The 23,832-nt window shown below is 40.1% G+C and overlaps 3 protein-coding genes across 4 annotated transcripts; 2 read left to right on the plus strand and 1 right to left on the minus strand.

Moving 5' to 3' along the window:
• Nucleotides 1-470: 470 nt before the first annotated feature.
• On the minus strand, nt 471-8,942 carry LOC657194 (uncharacterized). 2 transcript variants are annotated; one of them, XM_008196694.3, is made up of 6 exons: nt 8,844-8,942; nt 8,627-8,797; nt 8,393-8,582; nt 4,967-8,346; nt 1,649-1,974; nt 471-1,597 (listed from the first exon to the last, which is right to left on the minus strand). In XM_008196694.3, exons 1-6 carry the CDS (start codon nt 8,852-8,854, stop codon nt 528-530), a joined length of 5,148 nt encoding a protein of 1,715 aa, XP_008194916.2. In that variant the 5' UTR covers nt 8,855-8,942; the 3' UTR covers nt 471-527. The 2 variants fall into 2 exon arrangements, with proteins under 2 accessions (XP_008194916.2, XP_015836513.2); XM_015981027.2 differs by having other exon boundaries at nt 8,841-8,926.
• LOC103313436 (hypothetical protein) lies at nt 8,928-14,495 on the plus strand. The gene is made up of 2 exons (XM_008196693.3): nt 8,928-13,745; nt 13,799-14,495. Exons 1-2 carry the CDS (start codon nt 8,928-8,930, stop codon nt 14,465-14,467), a joined length of 5,487 nt encoding a protein of 1,828 aa, XP_008194915.2. The 3' UTR covers nt 14,468-14,495.
• Nucleotides 14,496-14,505: 10 nt separating this feature from the next.
• LOC657031 (uncharacterized) lies at nt 14,506-22,981 on the plus strand. The gene is made up of 3 exons (XM_963519.4): nt 14,506-15,513; nt 15,563-19,347; nt 22,260-22,981. Exons 1-3 carry the CDS (start codon nt 14,559-14,561, stop codon nt 22,947-22,949), a joined length of 5,430 nt encoding a protein of 1,809 aa, XP_968612.4. The 5' UTR covers nt 14,506-14,558; the 3' UTR covers nt 22,950-22,981.
• Nucleotides 22,982-23,832: the final 851 nt, after the last annotated feature.

Here is a 23,832-nt window from a genome sequence, read left to right on the forward strand (position 1 = left end):
AAAAAATATTGAATTAGAAGTCCTTTTTAAAAGTATAATCTTTTACAAGAAAAATCGCCATTGAAGAATGCCATTAAAATTTTTTTTTAATTACTCGAAATCTAAAAGGTATTTTGAAAAAATTTATTCTTGATATATGATCACGTTTTTAAAATAGTTGATGATGTATTTATTAGGTTTTTCGTAAGGTGCATAATTTAAGCACAAAATGCTTGGTTCCATACTTTTGCCCAACCCCGTGTGTATATGTTTTATGTTAAAAAAATATAAATTTGGATTGTAACATTTTTTGGATAAAAAGTTATTTTGGGCTTAATTTTATATAAATTTATTTAAATACGCCATTAAAAATATCATTCAATAATGTCACCATTATAAAAATTTTTGGAGCCCTTACCACCCCAAGTTAATTTCTGGATACGCCCCTGTCCGTATTGCGAACTCGCCACTTTTTTTTGAAAAATAAACAATTTTTAAATCGAAAGTGTTTTATTTCTTACACCAAACAACACCAAATGAAAAGTGCCTTAAGCAACTGCCTTAAATCCAGATAAAGTCACTTCAAAGATGTAAAAATCGCCGCCTCTCAAAGTCAAAGTCATGACGTGCAAAAGTCTGTTGAAAGAAGTCGCTCGCAAAATATAGGGCACCCCTGAGTCCTTCTCAATGAACATTGGAGGCCCTAAAGTTTCACAATCGTACAAAAAGTACTCTGATTCTTGAATTTTCCCAAAAGCGTAAAACCTTCTATCATTATCACCCTTCGAAACACAAATGATTCCAAACCGTTTGATATAATCGTCAAAAAACGCCCTCAAGGCCTTAAACAAGTTGAACTGTTTCAAGCGCACAAGAAAAAGCGTTCCTTCGACAGCTGGAGTGAACACCACTTGAAAACTGTAAGGGAAAATCGTACACTCCTTCTTCAAATCCTCAAAAGTGACTTCGTAGTTCTCATCTGTAATATCTTTAACACACTCTTGAAAGTAATTATCGCCGAAAACTAGAATCGAGTCCATGATAGTGGGGTTCCAATCCTCCAGATCATAAATATGGCACATCCCTATTGCAGCAACCAAGTTCCCTAGGGTTTGCTTTTTGGGCAATTCCTGCGGGAACCTTTCGTCCAACGGACTCAAACAGCCAAACAGCGAGAACAAATCGTTCGGGAAATCGATAAACCAGTGGTTCCACAACGGCAACCCACTCTTATTGAAGCGCCAAGACCACGGAATCGGGTCAACTTCCAACCAGGAAATTTCCTCATAGAATGGTTTACCGACAATTTCCGGTTTCTTTCCTTTTGGAATTTTATATTTCTTCACCCTGTTGCTCACAATCACGCTCTTGGGGGCCTTATTGATCGTCATGATCTCGAAACAGTGGAAATTGTAGCTTTCGCCACCTTTTGCCAAATTTTTCCTGATCCGTTTGATCAACTTCCCGAAGTTGCTGTATCTGGTCCAGGAGGCTTTGCCTGAGGGGTCGTTGGGGTCGAACAAATGGTAGATCTTGTCTTGGACACTTAGGGCGTAGCACCGGTCGGGAAATTGCAAAATAAAGTGTTCGTGTTTTTTGTTTACCATCGTTTCAATGCCTGGTGGTGGAAAATCAAGTGTTTTGAGGAACACAAAATTGGGGGAATTACCTGAACGGAAAGTGCGCCCTGAGGAGTAGGTTGCAAATTTGACTCGATTTGCGATGATGTCGAAAATGTAGTCGTCGATGAGGATGTTTTTGATGAATTTTTTCGAACATACGTCGTGGTCTTCCACGTGATTGAAAATGTGGATGCCTTGGTCGAGGACTGTGTCGATTTTGCGGTCGTCCCAGCGTTTGATTGGGAGGTTGAGGAGGAGGAGGCAGGCACAGAGGCAGACGAAATAGTCCTCTTTGAGGGTGTCGGAGACGGTGCCGCCGCCTCCAAGGCTACGGGTGCCCTCGATTTTGTACAATTTGTCCACCAAGTGGTACCTGAAACGTCCATTTGATTACGAGCGAATTGCTGTTATTTATTAGAGAATTTTTAGCTAGAAACTCATTTATGTTGCGAAATTTTCTTGAGAGAAGCTAAAATAGTCATCAAAATAGGTTTAATTACTAAAATTTTTTGCATTTCGTTTGTATTTTAAGTTTTCTTCGCCAAAAACTTGCTTTAATATGAGAAAATTTTGTTATCTATTTTAGATAATGTTGAACCGAACAAACATTTATTTTGTGACATTTTATTGAAAGAAGCTAGAAGATTCAAATACTGAATTATGCTTAATTTTTTTGGTATTTTCTGTGTAAATCCCAAATTCCGAATATTATTACAGAAAATTGTAATTGCGGAATTTCGTCAAATAAAGCTAAGAGAGATTTCAAACTAAGTTTCAGTTGGTTTCGATTACAATTTCTATTTTTTTTTGATTGCATTTTTACGCTTTTATAAGAAAGTTCTTTCTATAAAATTCGCAAAATTACTGACGATTTTTATTATTCTAGATAATTTTGAGGCAAAAACCCATATATTTCGACGATTTTTTTAAGAAGCCAAAATACTAACTAATCTAAAGCTGAGTTATATTCAGATTAGGTATTTTTTTGTTTTTGTTTTACATGTATTCTAAAATATTTTTGAGCAAAATACTAAATTACGAACGAATTGCGTTATTTCATACAATTTTCAGCTGGAAAAACATTAATTTTGCGGAATTATGTCGAAAGATACTGAAATTATATTATATATTAATATAATAATATACTATATTATACTGTATTATATTATATTATACAATTTTTTTGTGTGTATTCTAGAAGTTTTCTTCGACAAAAACTTGCTTAAATACGAGTAAATTCACTTATTTTAGGAAAGTTTGAGTCAGAAACTCATTAATTTTGCTGATTTTTGTCGGAAAAAGCTAAAAGAGTAAGCAAACTTTGTCTGCGTTATATTCAATTATTTTATTATTTCTATGTATTCTAAAAGATTTCTTCATTGGAGATTATTCAAGTTACAAGCGAATTGTCACTATTTTAAACAATTTCTAATTAGAAAGTCATTTATTTTGAAAAATTTTGTCGAAGGAAGCTAAAAGAGTCAACAAAATAGGTGTGAGTTTCTTTCAGTTACTATTTTTTTTGTAGTTCGTATGTATTTTAAAAGTGTTTTCGCCAAAAATTTGCTTAAACATCAGAGACTTTTGTTATTTTAGATAATTTTAAGACAAAAAATATTTAATTTGAGCCTTTTTATTGAAAGAAGCTAGAAGATTCATACACTGAATTATGTTCAAGTATTTTTTTTTGTATTTTCTGTGTATTCTTAAAAGATTTCTTTGTCGAAAACTAAGTTGCTAAATTAAAACGAATTAAGTTATTTCAGAAAATTTTTGGCCAAAACTCATTTATTGAGAGGAATTTTGTGGAAAGAAGCTAAGAGAGTTATCAAAAAAACTTAAATTTTTTTATTGCATTATGTAATCTCAAAGTTTTCTTCGCCTAAACTCATCAAATTACAATTTTACGTTATTTTTGAAAATTTTAAGCCTCAAAACAAAATTATTTTGGAGGTATATTTTGTCGAATGCAGTTAAAAGAGTCATCAACATGTACTTGGTTCACTTTCATGGTGGTGCAAGTGACGATGCTGTTACCATGACAACTCATATAAAAGTTAATGCCAAGAGTACGTTATTTGCACCACAATGGTTTTTATGAAAGTGAACCGAAAGTACGTTCAATGAATTTTCAATGGTTTTTATAATTTTTTTATTTTTTATTTCAGACAATTTTATGCCAAAAACTTATTTTTGAAAAATCTTTTTAAAAGAAGCTTAAAGAACAGTAAACTAAACTTGTGTTATATAGATATATTTAGATTATATATTTTTTTGATTTCTCTATAAGTATTTTGAAAGTTTTCTGACACGAACGAAATTCGTTATTTCATACTATTTTCGTTTGTAAAGTCATTTATTTTGCGGAATTTCGGCGAAAGAAACTGTAAGATTTATTAAACTTTAGCTTTACGTTCTGTTACAATTTTCTGTTTTTTTTTATGTATTCTGTTAATATTCTTCGCAAAAAACTCGCTTAAATACGAAAGAATTCTATTAATTTAAGCAATTTTGTGGTATTTTATTGACAGAATTCCAAAAAGTCATAAAACTAGGTCTGGATTCGGTTAGAATTGTGTTCACTTATCATTCTTTTAATATACTTACTTATTTTCTCTATACTTATTTTTCAAAGATTTTTTTGGCGAAAACTTGCTAAAGTACATCTGTTTATGTTATTTCAGACAAATTTATTCTGAAAACCCATTTATTTTGTCATATTTTTACGAAATAACTTAAAAGAGTTATCAAGGTAGATTTAAGTTACTATTTTTTTGTTTGTATTTCGTAAGTAAGTATTCTAATCAACAGCTTCCTCGTTAAAAATTTGTTGAAATACGTTAACTTTAAAAATTTGAGCCAGAAACCCAATTATTTTTCGGAATTTTGTGGAAAGAATAATAACTTTATTAAACATGACCTGAGTTACATTCAGTTTTTTTTATGTACTTTCTTAAAAAATGTCTTTGCCGAGAACTTGCAAAAGTACGAAAATTTTGACTAAAAACGGAATTAATTTGAGGGATTTTGTGAAAAAAAATTTAATTTAAAAGAGACATTATTTCAGACAATTTTAAACTAAAAACTCAGCTATATTGTGGGATTTTGTCGAAAGAAGCTAGTGTGCATTAGAGCTGACTTACGATGTTCAACCAACTCTCAGGATTTGGACGAGAAACTCACTTTATTTAAGAATTTTTTTCAAAAAAAGTAACAAAAGGCCGAATAAAATTTCGATAACGTTAGTTCCACCAACTTGTACCGATTGTACTCATCAATAAACTGATTTGACTTTTTATTTATTGGTGTTTTGATTAACTACCCTTTTTGTACCTTGATTAATTTCACAAAAAATTATTACGTACCCCATCTTGACCGGCTTTTTCTCCTCCGGTTCCTTCTTCTTCTTCTTAACACTTTCCACAACAACAGGCTCATCCTGATCCCCCCCTTCCGCCTGTTCCTCAACTTCCACTTCCTCAACTTCTTCCCTCGGCAATTGCTTGACATAACACGAACTCAAAACAAACCGATTATACTCAACATTCTCCTCTTGCTCCCGTTTCGCCTTATTATGAATAATCCTCGCCACCAACGCATTAATATCCAAAAAACGTGCAAGACACGCAACTCCTTCATTCGAAACACCTTTACTCAAACCCACCTCATTGTTCCCAAACCCGTCGTAAAGATAATAGAGATGATTTTTATAAAAAATAGCACAGGAGTAAGTCGGTGTGACCACAAGACCTGAATTCCACTGCGGGAACAGCATATTGTTGATAGCCATTGCCAGAACTCTTGGCTTTAGATACGTATCGAAAATATAATTAACCCTGATACTAAAATCGGTTTTCCCCAAACTGATCCTCGGAATTTCGAGCTTGAAATTTTGGTCGTACCTCGTGTTGGAGTTTTGGTGCAATTCCGCCCCACATTTAAGGACATAATCAACGACATCACGCGACCAAGAATCAATTGAGTATTTCTTGGCCACTGCTGAGGCCATGATACAGACAAAAGGTGCCATAAACTCAAGTTCTGACCCAAACGCCGCCATGTTGGTACCACCAAGGATGATTTGGCTACCATCTGGTAAATTAACAAAGTTCGTTTCTTTGGCCAACTCCTCCGACATTGTAACTTCGGGTTCCTGTCCCATCTCAAACTCGTACATGGCTTGAATGTCGTTCCGACGCCTCGTCGCCAGCGCCTTAATATCGCGCACTAGAGATGGTACCTCCTCTTGTGGTACTTCAATGGGGAACAACTCAGTGTTGACTTCTTGTGATACGCGACTAACGAACGATTGTGACCCGATTTGGGTGAATTCGGACGCTGCCATGTACCACTCTTGGGCACCTTCCCCACCTTCACCTTCACCAGCTTCCTCACCCATTTCCTCCGCCTCCGATCGTCGCGCCTTCGTCCTCCCTTTACCTTTCCCTTTCTCACCTTCACCACGTTCCACCATCTCCTTCTCCTCCTGGGTCAACTCGAACCCATCCAAGTCAACAAACTCAATCGAGGGTTCACCTTCGGGTTCCTCCGGTGGTGGGGGTTCGATCTGCGTGTCGGAAAGACTCGGCGAATCCAAATCCGCCACAAACTCCTGGTCTGGGGGCGTGACCTTTGGAAGCGGCCTCGATGGTACTTGGTGCACCATTGAAGGTAACTCCTCAAGGGCGATGCTCCGGATATTGGAACCCACCTCCAGGATTGATTCTTCGGGGATTTCGCCAAGAAACGTAGCTCGTGTTGTTTGGTCAACTGTCACCGATTTATTTGTGGCTTTTCGGTGCCCTTTTCTCATTTTAATTTTTTTGAAATTTTCGATCGGGTACTCGTTCATGGTCAAACACTGCGGGAACAGGTCTTTGGTGGAGGTGTCGCGGTGGATCTTGCACACCTTCATGGCATGCACATGGAAGATCATGTCCTTGTGGTCGAAATTCGTAGCTATTGTCCTAATCAACGAATCCAAAGTCGTGTGCATTGACACACAAGCTGTGCCTTCACGGCACTTCAAACCCTCATTGTTGCGGGAATAAGGGTCAAAACAGTGGTAGATGTTTCGCTGTTTCCAGACGGCTAACGCACAATTGTCAATCTGGACGATGGCATTGGACGCAGTCTCGAAGAACTTCTCCAAACGTTCCAACAAAACACACTTGCTTTTCTTAAAAAGGAAATCAACGAAAGTATTTGGTACGACATAGACTTCGACCAAGTACGGCCCTATTGTAAAAACCGCCGGCAAATCCTCAATTTTCACCTCCTCAACCGAATCATTCTCGATACATTCCAGAAACAGTTGGTTCCCAATGATCACAATCTTGTCAACGGTTCCCTTGTGCCAGGAACTCGGCGGTGAGATTCTGGCGTAAACCAGCGCAATGATCGCAATGGTCAGTGCCTGTTTATTGCGCGAGAAACCAAAACACTTGTCTGCCAAATCAAACGAACCCAACGCCACTGCCTTCTCCTCATCCAGAACCTGGAAATTGTCACTCTCTGGAATAACGCCAGTCGAGTCAACTTCTTCGGCGTCCCGTAACAGGACTTTAAACGCATTGATTGAGTAAATAATAAAAGGAACGTTCTCAAGACTTGAGCGGTTCAAAAGAACGGTGATTATGGACGCAGTGTCGTAGAAATTAGCCATGAGGGCCACACCATTCGGGTGCGAGAACAAGTCAATAGTTCTGGCACCACCGTCGAAGAAATAGTAGTGTTTGTCGCGCCAAAGCGCAATGTTCAAGTGCTCGGTTTGTAGAATTCCAGCCGAGTAGCGCGAAAAGAAAATATTGATGGCTTTGGTCAAATTGTAGATTTTCTTGTCGTCTGACCGCACCATGCCTGAAATTTCCGGCTCGCTGACCACGAACCGCACTTTACGTTTCCCCAACTTGCAGTATTTGCGCAAATCGGTGATTTTCAGCTCGACGTTGTCGCCGTGCAAGTGCTGGGTGTCGGCACTTTCCAGGAAGAGGTCGTTTCCGGCTTCCAGCACGTCGTCAATGTCGGCTTGTGTCCACTTGTCTGGGTGTTTCAAGATTGAGAAACAATACGCAGCTATTGGCATACAAATGCCTTGTTTGTTGCGGCTCAAGTGGGAGAAATGGTAGTCGCCTTGGTGGACTGTACCTAGTTTGACTCCGTAATAGAAGGTTTTCAACGTTGGTTGTCTCAGTTTGGTGAAGGAAAAGTTCTCGAAGGTTCCTGGCTTGATTTTACGTCGTGGTCGTTCGTAGCGTTTGATTTCGGATTCGCGCCGAAATTTTTGCACTAGTGTGTTTATAAAACGGTCTTCGTGCTCCACCACCTGATCTTCACCTTCTCCCTCCTCCAAGTGCCAGTCTTTGCTCTGGATTGAGGTGGTTTTGGACATTTGGGAGACTTTACGTCGGAATTGCCTGGTGAGGTAGTTCTCAGGTGGTGGTTGTGGTGGTTCCAATTTCTCCTCCCCTCCTTCGCCAATTTCCTGGATAGTGGCCAATTCCTGCGCTATAAGTTCCTCAATCGTGGGTCCTTGGGGAGTTTCAAAAGGTTCGGGTTCTTGTCGCGGCTTCCGTTTCCTTTTTTTGGGTCTTTGGTGCTTGATATTGATGATGGTACCACTTTTGGGCTGGCGTTCGGCCAATTCGGCTGGTGTTGGCACCTCTGGGTGGATATCACTAGGCGAGACTGAAGGTTTACGTGGAAAAACTTTGGCTTCCTTGATTTCGGCTGACGGTGCCTTCAGCTGGAACCCTTCCATCAAGACTAATCTTTGTAAGAATTTGCAGTACCTTAACATCGACTTTCGTGATTTTGGTGGGACTTGGCATTTGTGTGACATCATAAGTGCAAAAACGCAAGTCTTGGACGTACTTTTCCCGCCTTTGCTTGTCGGCTTTCCTCTGTTTTCGTGTTTTGGGCGGTTTGTATTTAGTACCAGGCGGTACGCTCGTATCGTGTGTCAAAAGATCGACTCTTGTCCTAAAACTCGAGCTAAAATCACAATTTGGTACCACTTTTCTTACGTTAGCGATGGTTGGAGTCTTATGTCTGAGTCGTCCGAAGGCCCAACTCGAGGTTTGGGTTTATGGGGGCTGGTCTGGTCTTTGCGGCTTTGCTCCAGGACAGGGTCGGGGTCGAAATAAGTGGCCCCCATTGTGCGGGTCTGCCCCCGACTTTTGTGGCTCTTACCGGCCCTGGAAGGGTCAATTAGGGGCGAATAATTGCGAAAAACCTTACCACGATTTATCCATAACTGAAATTTTGGCTGTCAAAATTCAATCAATCAAAATTTTTTGGTATAATCGTCAAAATTTCTCGTGAAAAATGCAAAGAAAAACCCAAAAAGGGGCCGTGACGGCCAAACCACCATCGGCTGCTCTTACAAACGACTGGAAAGGGCTGGAAAAACAAGTCATGATTTGCTCAGGGTCCTTCAGTCAGGCCCACAAGAGGTACAAAGGGCACAACCAGCAAAGTGCCGCCACGTGCATTGTTGCCTGTGTCTTTTCGGCCCTTAAACCCATGAACACCTGGACTAGAGAAGTCCTGGATGAGATCTTGGAAGTTGGGACGGACCTCCATTTGAAAAGTCGGCAAGTTTCCGAAAATCGCTGCCTAGATCATATGGAACCGCCCAAAATCTACAAATATTTCTACTTGGGGAACAATAAGGTTTCGACTAGGGTTGGCATCAACGTGGTGGCCGAACGCGTCCCGAGGGACACAACCATGCTCCAGAAAATCGAAGCTATGCTCTATCGCTTCTTTCTGACGAACGCTTCAGGGATTGTCGGGTGCCAACACACTTACTTCGCCATTTGGAAACACGGGAGACACTTTTTCATCTTTGATTCGACCGAACACAACCATCTGGGCGGCAAATGGGACGGTTTGCCCGGTCTTGGGTACTGCTACTGCATCCGGGTACCAACAACCAGACTTCTAGCCGACATCATCCTCAAAAACTCGCCCCTCAAACCAATCAACAAGTTTATCATCTACCCGTGCATTTTGGAAAAAGTGGTCAAGGTTAACACCACGCCGCCTGAGACTGTGGACGGTGGTACCCCAGCACCACCCGAAACGCCCAAACCCCGCCTTAAAACAACTCGGATAACAAAAATCGCGGAACCTAAAGTTGAGGAGATAAAAGTTGAGGAACTTGGAGGCGAAGTTGAACCGAAAAAATCCATCTCTAAGTCACGGATACCACCAGAACGGCCCAAACTGGAAAGTACGACCCATTTCACCAAACTACCAGTTGGTACCACTGGCATTTTACGCGCTTCGACCCACCAACGCGACCCACGATTCACCCGAAATAACGGTGCTCAAGCCATGGCCAATGCCATGGCCGCCTTGACTATGTTAAGACAGTACAAGTCCAAACAATGGATTCGGAAAATTTTGGACGATATTTTGAAACTGGGGGAAGTGATCCACCACGAGTCCAAATCGTTGCCCAAAGGCCAAATTGTTGATAAAATCACGCTGAACGACAAGGAATACAGTCCCAAAATTGATAAGTACGGTTGTGTGGGGCGTTTGACCTCCGATGACGACAAAATCTTCAACTTGGAACAGGCCGTCACCAACGTCTTGATCGATACAGATTGTTGCATTTTAATCGGTCCTAATATTGTGGCTCTTTGGCGCGAAAACGGCCGCTACTACATGTTTGATCCAGATGAGAGAACTCCCATTGGTAGTACCATCAAGCCTGGGGATCCCCCAGGAGTAGCGTGTGTCACTTGGTTCAACAAACCCTCCGATTTGGTGGCCTTATACTTGAGCAACGTCCCCAAAAACACCCTCAAGGATCGGTTCCTGATCTGCAAGGTCAAAATCAAGGATTACGTCCAAGTGCCTGAAGATTGGTACAACTTCAAGGCTTTGAAGTACAACAAGTGGATCCTCCGGGGGAATTTCAGCCAACAAGACCGGAGATTCCCTCCGGAGTCACGTAACGCCCAATGTACCGCTAACGCAACCATGGCCTTGACGTACAAAGAACTCAAGGAAGAGAAAGAGTGGGATGATCGTACCGTGGATCAAGTCCTGCTAAGTGGTGACGAGTTCTATCACGGTTCCGTGGCACATTTGCAAGAAACTGGTCGTTTTAAGCACAAGTATTTGATGGTTGACGAAGTCAAGCGCGATTTTGATGTCGAAAACAAGAAAGTCAACTTGGAGATTGACGATTGTCTCGTCAATGGCATTATTAACGCTAAGAGTGATACAGGGATTCCGAATTTAAAGCGTGGCTTTGAACAGTTTTTCACTGACAGTGATGGAGGGATCGTTACGGCCAACCTCCAGTCAATGGCAGTGTGGAAACGTGATGGTACTTACTACTACTACGACTCACACTCGAGGGACGACAAGGGCGTGGTTTGTGGGTTTGGTACCGCGTGTATCCTGCGACTGTTGACGATTGAAGACTTGGCTAACGCCCTTATGACCAATTTGGGGGCCGATAGGCAAAACTTCTACAATATAAGTCGAGTGGTGGTCAAGTTGATGGACATGACTGAGGATGGTGTCGTCAAACCGCCACTAAACTACTACGAACTTGTCAACGAGTTTGTGGCGATTTTGAGGTCAAATATTAACGAAAGGGACAAGAAATTTACCATCAATTCGGGCAAACAAACCGTTCCTATGTGTCTTGCTGCCTTAGCCTTCAATACCTTGACACCATCCTTTGACTGGACGAAGGAAGATGTTGACCAGATTTTGACGTTTGGTGACAAACTCTACACCTCAACTATGGAAGAAATGTACAGTGGGGAGACTCTTGAAGGTGAAGGTGACGAAGTAACGTCTGACAATGTCAAGAAGGAGGTACAAATCGGGTCAAATCTTCTCGCTTTTGAACTGGAGGACGTATCTTCGGGCAATTTTGAAGACAACTTAAAGGAAGCCCTCGAAAGTTTGAGTTTGCGCGTTGGTGAAGAAGGAAACGAGGTGTTCCAGTCAATTTTAGAATCGCCAATGATGACGGTTTCGCTTTGGCGTGACGAAAACCTAATCTACTTGTTTGACTCCAAACCACGTGACGAACGAGGTCAAATCTATGGTAAAGATGAATGGAGTGCCAAAGTTGTAGTTGCTGGTGAAGGTCAGGATGAAGAAGAAGGTGAAGAAGGTGAGGCTGAAGATGAGGCGAAAGACACATGGGGTGACGAAGGCGGGAAAGACGAAATGGGCGGTGGTGACAACTTGGGGGAGCCCGAAGATGACGAAAACTTGGATGAAGACGAAGAGGACGAAGCTGAAGGTGATGACGTTCCACCACTTGAGAAAAAGGGTTCCGACTTTTGGCGGACGAAGGAACAAGAAGGCAAAGCGTGTGTTTTGAGGTTTAGCCGAATTGACGATTTGGTGCAACACTTGCTTGATAATTCCCCTCCAAACAAGCGATCCGAACTTGAATTTACCCTCAAAAGTGTCAAAGTTGTAAATACGCCAATCGTTCACGAGATCTTCGATCCGGAGGTTGAGGACAAGACTGACGAAATCGCCGGTGATTGGAACGAGTTTAAGGAGTTTGATCGTGGCAAATGGATTTTGAGGAGTGTTCGTAATTTGAGGGATGGGCTCTTCCCGGTGTGCAATCGCGGGAAACAATCCCTCCCCATGTGTCTCGTCTCGCTGGCTTTTGCCAGTCTTTTCGCCTTGGAGAAGTTTACACAAGAGGTTGTTGATAATATTTTGAGTTATGGGGACCGCTTGTACACAGTTGTGAGGAAATTGAGGGCCAAGGAACTGAAAGAGAGTCTTGAGTTGAGTGACGATGAGATTGAACAAATCCTCAAAGACTCGAAGTTTGAACTACGTGATTATCCCAAGAGGATTTGCATGGGGGAGAAGTTGGCCATATGGGAGGGGAGTTTTGAGGTGATCGTCGGTGATATCACCTCAAAGGAACCCGAAAGCGTCCCGAATGTGACAAGTGGGCTTGAAACCTTCTTCGGGGAACACCAGTTCGGGATTTTGGCATGTAAGGACCATCCTGTTGGCGTCTGGAAGACTGATGATGTCTTCTACATGTTTGACCCTCACGCTAATGGACCTTCAGGCGTTAAGACACCAGTTGGTGTCTCGTGTATCACTCGTTTCGTCAACTTGGAAGACTTGACTAGGACTTACACGCAAAATTTGCCAAAATACGGCAACAACTTCTTCGAAATTCACTCCTTCACCTTCACTCACGATAAGTGCGTACGGGAACGCCACCCGGAAGAAAAGGAAGAAAAGGTGCCAAAAATCGGCGGTTTTAACCCGGTCATGGCCGGCAAAAGCATCCTTCGGGGTGATGTTAAGCTCGATTGTACAAAGTTTGACCGTGGGGTTCATATACACAGTGCTGCCATTGCATACGTTGCCTTGGCACTCTCCCTAAGCAAGGATCCCGAGACCTGGACCAAAATCATCATCAGGGAAATACTAACAGTAGGTGAGGAACTCCACAATGACTCTGTTGACCGGTTGGAAGGGAAATTTGATCCTTGGAAGGATAGACTTGGCGTCCGACAAGTCAAAACCGACTTTTCAATCGGACGCTTAAAAGTCAATTGTGCCCTACGTTTCACCGAACAGAAGGGCATCGTTGATATCAAAAATGCCAAAACACCGAATCTTCGCCAGGGTATGGAACGCTTCTTTGAGGAAAACTCACATGGGATTTTAGTGGTGGATAAGTTCATTCTGCCGGTTTGGGAGCAAATGAAAGGTGACGAAGTTAGCATATTTATGTTTGATCCAAACTCACGTGGAGCCACTGGATTGCCCAGTCAAGGCGGAAATGCCTGTATTATGAAATTTTGCAACTCGAAAGTGGCCTCGGACCACATTAAAGCCTGCATGATGGACATTGACAAGGCTAGAGCCGAGTTTGTGATCATTCCCATCGAAATCGTAGTTGGCAGTGCGAGGACTAAGAGAAAAGCGGTATGTCCTCCACAAAAGAAGACAATCAAGACACCTGTAGTTCATCCAAAGACAATTAAAACACCAGTCGTCCGTTCCACCCAGAAAACCTTGCAAGAATCCCAGAAACAATTATTACCAACTAAAGTAAAGCCGGTTTGTCCCGACAAGGAGACCCTCCAACAAGTCCAGAGAGAGTTGCGACGTGCTGTAAGTATTTTGGTCCGTTTCCAATTTTTTTGCTAACAATTTGTCGTGTTCAGGCCGAAGAAGAGCGAAGAAAAGCCGAAGCCAAGCGTTGTTACGCCCTTGGACGTTCCGAAATGTACCAAATCAACGACGATACGGCTATAATCCGTGCTACAAGGCCCGTACAAGCCGAGCGTGACTTACCAGTCAACGTGGCTGCGTTAGTCTTGATGAGGATCGCGTCCGATTTGAGCAAATGGACTTACAAGCAGATGGAAGTTGTGATAGAGACCGGGTATCAGCTCTATGTCGACTCCTACAATGCCTACAAGCCGACTACAAGCAAGCTTCTGCTACAACATGTCCTCAGACGCGTTTTGTTGCGAGAGTTGGAGGTCAAGATTGATATTAGGCGTCCGGTGGATTGTGGGCCATTTACAAAAAAGAATGTTATGGCTCAAGTGTCACACTTTTTCACTTCGACGAATTTCTTCTTCCTCAACTATGAGGAGTTTTTAATTTCGTTGTATTTCAAGTCAGGTTACTACTTTATGTTTGATCCCTATTCCAGGGATTTGAACGGGAATAAGTGTGAGAAGGGGAGCGCGGTTTTGATGCGGTTTGGGAGCTTGGAGGGTTTGGTTGAGAAGATTTTGAGGAATTTGGGGCCAGAGGAGGGACCTGTGGGGCATTTCGCTCTGATTGTTGCTGGAATTTTAAGTGTGGAACGTTTGACTAAGTAGTTTTGTACTTAAATAAAGACTAAGCTAAGGTGTGTTTTTTTGATAAATCTCATTGACAGTTTTGACTATCAAAATTTTCTAAAAATCACCAATGTCAAAAATTCTTGTTGTGGAAAATCGTAATCAAAATGTGGAAAGTAAGAAAGAAAGTTCGCTATCAAACGAGTGGAAAAAGCTAGGTCTGGACGTGATGCTCCTCACTGGAAATGTTTCCCAAGCCCACAAAAAGTTTAAAGGACATAACCAACAAGGAGCAGCGATCGGGGTCGTTGCTTGTGCCTTTGCTTATTTGAAAAACATGAAGTCGTGGAAAAAGGAAACTTTGGATAAGATTCTAGCAACTGGGGACGCTCTGTACCATAAGAGTCGCCAAATGGAAGGCCAGAAATGCAAGGATCATCTCCTACCAAACCACATTTACAAATATTTCTACCTGGGGAGCATCCAAGTCAGCATGAAAGTGGACGAAACCTTCCAACGGTTCAAAATCCTGAAGGACTCCAACATTGCGCAAAACCTAGTCAATCACTTTGACACTTTCTTCGAAAGACACCAATACGGCATTTTGGTGTACCACCACCAGTTCTTAACTTTCTGGCAATTTGGCGAATTCTTCTTCCTCTTTGACTCAACCGAATACGACCAGGAGGCCAACCGGTGGTCCGGCCCTCCAGGTCTCGGAGTCTGCATCCTCTTACGCATAACCCAAATCCCCTTACTTGTGGCAATGATCCAAGTGATCCTACCCTTGAAATACTCAAACACCTTCACGATTTACCCTTGCAAAGTGGAAAAAACAGTCAGAGTTAACACCAAACCACCGGACGCCCTCGACGTCCAAGTGAAGAAACTCGAAGGTCCGGTGAAGAAAGCGCTGGAGCAGTTTGTGGACCAAACACCAAAAGTCGAACCGGTGGAAGTTCCACCAGTGGAACATGTTGACGATGAAGGTGGTGGGGGTGAACCCGAAATTGTGAAAAAAGCACCACCTGAAAGCGCAGCCCCGCCCCAAAAACCACACCTCGAACCAGTAACGAAATACCAAGGTTTGGTCCTTGAATTTATTAATTTTGCACCCTAATTTCAAAATTCCAGAGTTGGTGGAAGGTGTTTGTGGCATTCTTCGGGCTTCGACCCATCAAAACGACCCCAGATTCAGCCAAAACCAAGACTCATCTAACGCCTTAGCCGCCCTTTGCATGCTACGCTTGCACAAATCGAAGTTTTGGAACCGCGACATTCTGAACCAAATTCTGAAACTTGGAGAGTTGTTCCACACCGAATGGTGCAACTTCCCAAACATTGACGATCGTCCGCACAACTTCACCATCGAGGATAAAAAGTACCAACCAGGTTTGGACCATTCGGTGGTCGGTTGTGTCAATTCCTCCCAGCCAAATATCCTAAGTTTGGGCGAAGCCCTATCTAATCATTTCCTGGACCATGATTGCGCTTTTTTGGTAATTGACACCAAACGTCAGGCTTTTTGGCGCGAAGACGGCAAGTTCTACCTGTTTGAACCCAACGAGTGCGACGAGTGTGGTACTCTTGTCGAAAACCAAGACGGCAAGGCTTGTGTGATGTGGTTCACCCATTTTGGTGATTTCCTGGCCAAAATTTTGGCAAACTTGAACCAGAAACAGCACAAGGCGTATTTCAGTTTGTATAAAGTTGAGGTTAACGATGTTGAGGATACGTCCGATGATTGGAACGCTTTCAAATCGCTAACTCCTCAAAAATGGATTTTGAGGGGTACTTTCAGTCAGAAAGATCGTAGGTTTTCGGAAGAAACGCGCAACTCTCAATGTGGGGCTATGGCAGCCATGGCCTTGGCCTTTCGGACTTGGATCAACGTTGAGGAGTGGAACTCTGATACAGTTGACACGATCTTGGAACATGGAGACAAGTACTACCAAACTTGCATCGAACATTTGAAGCAAACCGATCGGTACAAGCACCCACACTTGATGGCAGCAGAGCTCTACAAGAGCTACGACGTTGAGAATCGCCGTTTCATGTTTGAAATCGACGATTGTCAAGTCTACGGTATTGTCAATTCCAAGAGTCCCTCAATTTTGACTTTGGAGCAAGGTTTGAGTGAGTTTTTCCAAAACTGTGACGGTGGAACTGTGACTTCCAACGACCAGTCAATGGCAGTGTGGCGTTCCGGTGACTCGTATTTCTACTTTGACTCACACAGTCGTGACAAGGAGGGCCTTGCCTGTGCCTTTGGCACTGCTTGTGTCCTCCGGGCCTTAGATCTGGCCCAACTGACCCAAATCTTCCTGTCAAACTTGAATGCCGACCGTTTGAACTTGTTCGAAATCAGTCGGATTGATGTCAAGATTGTTGAAATCACTGACGATGGTTTCGTCAAACCTCCACGGTACAACTACGACGAACTGAACGACTTTACGACGATTCTTCGGGCGAATTTCAGTCAAAGGCACCAGAAGTTTGACTTTTTGAACAGGGGGAAGCAAACGGTACCGAACTGTTTGGCCGCGCTTGCCATGAACATGCTCATACCGTCCGAATATTGGAAGAAGGACGATTTGGACCAGGTTTTGAATTTCGGTGACCGACTTTATGCCTTCTCCATGGCTGCTAATTTCGTCGAGCAAGTGTCTTGTGACGAAATCACCACGGACACGGTCCAGAAACAAATCGTGGTTGGAACAAACTTCTTCGAGTTTCAGTTTGATGACTACACCACGGGGAACTTCGAGGAGAACATAACGAACGATTTGGAGGCTTTGAACCAACGCTTGGCGGAAGGCGGGAGTGAGATTTTCCAGTCTGTTTTAGAATCCCCACTACTGACAGTTTCAATGTGGCGTGATGACAATACGTTTTACCTCTTCGACCCCCAACCGAGGGATGAACGAGGTCAAGTGTTTGGTAAAGATGAATGGAGTGCCAAAATTGAGGAACCAACGGAAGAGTTGGTTGAGGAACCGACTGTTACAATTGAAGAAGGAGGAATTGAGGAACAGCCAAGTGTTGAAGTCCAGGTTGTGGACGAATTAAAACCAGAACCAGAACCAGAGATTGAAGAAATGGAACAGCTGGACGAAGGTGAGGGAGCTATGCCTCCGCCAGTCGAGAAGAAGGATTCGCTCTATTGGAGGATTCAGGAGGAACAGTCGGGCAAGGCATGTGTTATGCGTTTTGGCCGTTTTGAGGACCTTGTCAGTCATTTGGTCGAGAACATTCCGCCTAACAAGCGCCAAACGACCGAATATTCCCTAAAATTGATCACAGTCTCAAATACTCCCATCAAACACGAAGTGGTGGAGTCGGAAGACGAGGAAATCGATGAAATGATCATCGATTGGTGCAATTTTACTGAAATCGATCGCGGACGTTGGATTTTACGGGCTAGTCGTTCCATGTTTGATCGTTTGTACCCACAATCCAATCAAGGGAAACAGGAGATACCCATGTCTATGATGTCCCTAGCTTTCGCCAATTTGTACAACATGAAGTGGTTCCAAGCCGCGTTAATTGACAATATCCTAGACTACGGGGACCGACTATTGACAGTTTTGATGCGTTTGAGGAAACAACAGTTCAAGGAAAACAAGGAATTGGTTTTAACTGATCAAGAGATTGACGAGATCATTTCCAAAACCTCCTTTGATGTAGTCCATTACCCCGTCAAAATCTGCATCAATCGAATTGCAATTCGTTGGAGTGTGGAACTGAGTGTTACAACCGGAGATACAACATCCCAGTCCGAAGACGTCCTAAACCTCCAAACCGGTCTTGAGGACTTTTTCTCCAAGAAACAGTTTGGTCTTTTGCATTGTAACACCTACACGGTTGCTTTGTGGCAACTTGGTGATTATTTCTACATGTTTGACCCGCACCCTTGTGGCCCCAGTGGTGCCAAATCCCCAGTTGGTGTTTCTTGTATCACCCGTTTTGCAATCCTTGCTGATTTAGCTACGCTTTTTTTGAAAAACTTGCCCAAAATCGGGGAACACTTCTTCGTCATACATTCCATGTCGTTTGAGGTTGAAGGGGAGTGTCCTAAGGGTTTCCCGCCGTTGGAACCGGTCGAAGGTGTTCGGAATCTTGGTGGTTTTGCTGCCATTATGCTAGGGAAGTCCATTTTGCGCGGAAGCGTCAAACACAAATGTGAGAACTTCTCCAGAGGGGTCCACAACCACAGTGCGACCATTGCAGTAGTTGCCCTAGCTTTGGGTAAAGTGAGACACCCCTTGACTTGGACCAAATTGATAATTGATGAGGTTTTGACTTTTGGGGAACAAGTGTATTTTGAGACTTTGGAACGTCTCGGTGATAAATTTGATCCTTGGAAGGATGTCCTTGAACTTGCCGACACTAACAACGACTTCCAAATCGGTGTAGTTAAAGTCAATTGGACCATACCGTCCGATGAGCGAATTTGGGGCAAAGTGGACGTGAAAAACTCCGATATTTTGAATTTGAGGCAAGGTTTTGAGAAGTTTTTTGAGCGTTACACCCGTGGCGTTCTCCTAGTGCAGAGATACAAATTGGCGGTTTGGAAGCAATGCCACGATGAGTTTTTCTATTTGTTTGATCCGAATTCACGTGGAGCGACTGGACTTCCAACACATGGTGGTGTGGCTTGTGTTTTACGGTTTCACAGTGCGAAAATCGGGGCTGATCATGTGATTGCATGCTTGCAATCAAGCGATGAGCTAACGTCGATTTTTCTCTTTGTTCCGATTGAAATGATTACGAAAACGGTACGAAGTCCTAAAAAACGGACTTGTCGGTTGGAAATGACTACGTTGAAGGGACCTTCGCCTAAACCATATACCGGTAAGCCGGTCACGTGTCCGAAATGGGCCCAGCAAGTCATGCAGAATCAAACTTTGGAACGAGCGGTAAGTCCAAATAGGTTTGTGGTATCTTTTAGGTTTAGGAAATTTAAAACTTTATTATTTAGGTGTAAATAAAGTAGTGAAATATCTAGGAATTTATGATTTTTTATTAATTCCTACTACAGGAAAAATAATATAATTTTTATTACAGAAAGTTTTATTACAAAAACAAACAAATAAACAACATGAACTACGTGTTGTTAAAAACTTAAAATTATCTGTTATAGAAAAAAACTATAAAGAAGTTAAATTTTTGGTTTGTTCTTCCTCAAGAATTCGTCTCAACCTACAAAATGAACAACAAACCGAATGGAAATGTATTTTAGTACTAAAAATCAGGCACTATTATTTATTAATAATTATTAATTATTAATAATAATATTATTATTTTCAGTAGTTTTTTAATTTAATTTTTTTTGTATAGTTTGTCACTAATTTTTACACAACTCCAAGAGTTTATTCTACATTTACGACTTTAAGTGGAAGAAGCGACGGTTTTTTTTGTTTTAATTTTGTTAGCTATTTACTAAAATTTCAGAGTGTAAAAGTAAATACTTTAACAAAGTTTAACTAACATAATACTTTGCATTTGCAAGAATTTGTGAATATTCAGAAGAAAAGAAACACTTTTAAATTGAAACATGAAATTCTGAATGAAAAAAATTCACTAAGAAACTGAAAAGCTAAAAAAATAAAACTGGTATACAAAAAAAGTTAACAAAACAAAAAATTAACTGTAAGAATAAAAAGATGAAGAACATAAGGAATTGGAAAACAGAAATTATAACCGTGAAACAAGGAAAAACTGAAAAATTTTGGAAATAAATATGAAATATAAGAAATTAAGAAACAAAAAACTGAAATACTGAGACTAATCTTAAAAACCGTATGACTGAAACAATAAAAACTACAAGATTGAAAAACTGGAAGCCTGAGTACATAAAAAACTAGAAGTTTGTAAATAATGAATAACTTGAAGAAGTGAAATGAAAAACCCAATTTTTGTCCTTGCTTCTCAAAAATCATTAAACTGTCTAAACAAATACATAACTTATAAAGTTTAAATGACAAAATAAATAACTAAAAAGATATAAAGACTTTTGCTGAAAGACTTGCCAAAAAACTTTTTTAAAACAAATCAATCCACAATTTTTTGAAACTAAGTGTACTAGAAAACTTGGATTTTTTTAGAAAACATCAGAATTCCTGTCGTCTTGCAATTTTTTGTGCATCAGATAATTAAGTAGGAGGTGATTTTTATATTTTTATTGGTCAATTTACTCATTCTTGGGACAAATGAGACACCAGTGAACCGGTTTAAGAACTGATCTTTCCCAGAAAACGGGATTTTGTTTTAGTTGTGAATAAAATGGTCGATTCTGCTTAGTTTTTGAAGTAATTTGATTTTTTTTTGACAAAAACACACTTTTTTTAGTTCATTATACAAAAACTAAGAATCTTAGAAGAGTAGGACTTTCACCCAACTAATTAAAATCTAGATTGTCGCTTTGGAAAAAATAATAATTGCAATTAGAATATTAAAAATAAATATTTTTTTAAAATCATGGCTAGCACTGCAATTTTGCCACTTGTACATAAATTATTTTTTTATTTTAAAACCAAGGCTAAAATAAATTTATGCTAAAAAACTGTTTAAAATAAAATATAATTTAATACAGAAGTAGATTTAATTTCAAAAATTAAGAGTTCAAATTCTGACAAAGGAACTTTAACGCCGAGAAATTAAAAACACAAAAAACTAAAAAGTATTGAGACTGAAATTCTGAAAAAACTTAAAAACTGGTATTCTGAAAAACTAGAAAACAGTAAGATTAAAATTCTGTAGATCTAAGGACCGGTTTATAAAAGCGTCATTAAATTAATCTGCTGTTAAATGCGTGATTACTGATCAAATAGCCAAACTGAACCAATGTAATTGGTCTATGCGCGTTCCTAACTTTTAACAGCGCAATTAACTTTAATTGAGCTTTCTATAAACCGACCCATAATAATACCTTTAATAATACATTGAAACATTAGATTCTGAATAAAATTCCAAAACACCTAGGGTGGGTTTATAGAAACGTCATTAAGTTAATCTGCAATTAAATGGGCGATTAACTGACCACGTGACCAAATTGAACAAATTTGATTGGTCCATTTGCGTTGTTAACTTTTAACAACGAATTAAATTTTAACAAAGCTTTCTTTAAACCAGCTCTATGAGACAAAAAAGGTGAAAACTTAAAAACTGAAATTCAGAAAAACTAAAAAATAGTAAGATTAAAATTCTGTAGGTCTAAGGGCCGGTTTATAAAAGCGTCATTAAATTAATCTGCAGTTAAATGCGTGATTAACTAACTGATGACATGACCAAACTGAATCAATCTGATTAGTTTATTTGCGTTGTTAATATTTAACAGCGCAATTAACTTTAATTGAGATTTCTATAAACCGACCCTAAGTGACTGAAAATGTGATAATCAAAAAACTATGAAACTGCTGAGTAAGAACATTGATAAGATAAGATAGTAAAATTTCAAAAAACTCAAAAAATTTAGGAAATGAAAAATATGAAATACTAGGAAGAATTAAGAAACTTTAAAGCTGAAATACTGGGAGCCTAAGAAACAAAAAATCTTTAGATGCGAAATAAAATAACCATATAATTAAAAATTTTGATGCAATGATTTTAAAGTAATTACTCATAAAAAAAATAAAAAATGTTTTATTTTAAATTACTAGGGTTAAGCACAACTATGGGATATTTACGAGTAAAACTTGTTTAGGATACACTTTCATTTAGGAATTTAGGAAAAGAAAAAATGTCAAATATTTCCATTTTTAACAAAATAAATTGCTTAAGTTTTCTAAAATTCGGTCTCTAGTAATATCCCATATTTCTGGACTTCCAGATTGAAGAACGTGTTTTGAAAAGTCGCCACAAGAGTCTAAACATGTTGGCTCGAATGAACATGCACCAAATGAACAGTCGGGAGGCTATAGTACGAGGCGTACGCCCCCTGTACCCCAATAGTGACCTCTCTGTCAACTACATCGCCTTCACATACTTCATGACGAGTCAAGATTTGGACTCCTGGTCCTGGTACCACATCGAAATGGTCCTCCAGCTTGGCAAACAACTCCACATTGACTCAGTCGTGGCGTACAAACTGCCCGAGAAAAGGCTCACGATTTTTGAGGTGTTGAGGACGTTTGAGTGTGGCAATAGAATGATCAAGCTGAAAGTCCACAAACCCATCGTAGTGTCTGATTTGACAAAGTTAAACGTGGTCAAGTCACTGGAAAGTGTGTTTCTATCGTTGGAGTGTTTCTTGTTTATTTACAGTGATTGGGTGTTGACGTTGTGTTTCAAGTCTGGGTTTTACTACATGTTTGATCCCTACAACAGGGATTTGAACGGGAATAGGACTGAGGAGGAGGGAAGTGCCGTCATGATGAGGTTTTCGGATGTGGACGCGTTGGCTGAAAAAATCGTTCGCAATTTTGAAGGTTTGGAGGAGGATGTGCGCGAGTTTGTGTTGCTGTTTTTGGAAATAAGTTTAAGTCCAGTGACGAGTACCCCAAGGCCAAAACTTGCGTGATTTTTTTGAAATAAATACTGTTTTTGGGATTTTACTGTTGTTTTTATACCTATTTATTATATATCTTGTGTTTTAATGACTTTTCTCATTTTTTGTCCTCTTGACAGCAATCTTATAATTTTTTGTTAGTCTTATTTTCGCGTTTTCACATTGCCATCACAATGAACAATTTTGTTTGTCTCATTGTTTTTACTTTTTTTCTTATTTTTATTTCCCCCTTTTCTGTTTTACTCGTAATCTATTTGTTTCTTTAACATATTTCTTCAAAGGACAGTGTCATTCGATTCCACCCACTTTATCACATTCAAATAATATAATTAAATTAATTAATTAATTTTTTTTGTTTAGTTCAATGTCTACCTTTTTGATTTTTATATTATGTTTTTTCTTTTTTATAACATCTTTTAGTTCCTTATCTTTCACCTATTCTATGCATTATTTTTTTACAATTTGTTTACTCTTTTTTTTTCTCATACATTCTTCCCTCTATATAATTTCCTCTCCTTCTTTATATTATTTTTTATAATATTTTTTGTCTTTGTTATTGCTTTGCTTATTTGCTTTCATTTCAACATGGTTTTATTGTTCATCTTTCAGTTTATTATCTCTATCCCATTTTTAGCTTTCTTTCTCAATTCTTTTTTAGTTTTTATTCTATTTCTTTCCGACTTTTGCTACTTTTATTTTTTTACTTTCTTTCATTTAATTTCCTCAACTCGTTTATATGTTGTTTTTTATTACTTTGGTTAATGTTTTGTTTTTAATTTTAACATTTATTTTGTTCTACTTTTTGTTTACTTTTTTTTGTTACTAATGTTTTCTCTATTTCATTTTATTATAATTTTTCTAGATCTTCATCTTTCACCTCTTTTTTGCGTTTTTC

This window comes from Tribolium castaneum, chromosome 8 (assembly GCF_031307605.1).
Source record: "Tribolium castaneum strain GA2 chromosome 8, icTriCast1.1, whole genome shotgun sequence".
Lineage (NCBI taxonomy): Eukaryota > Metazoa > Arthropoda > Insecta > Coleoptera > Tenebrionidae > Tribolium > Tribolium castaneum.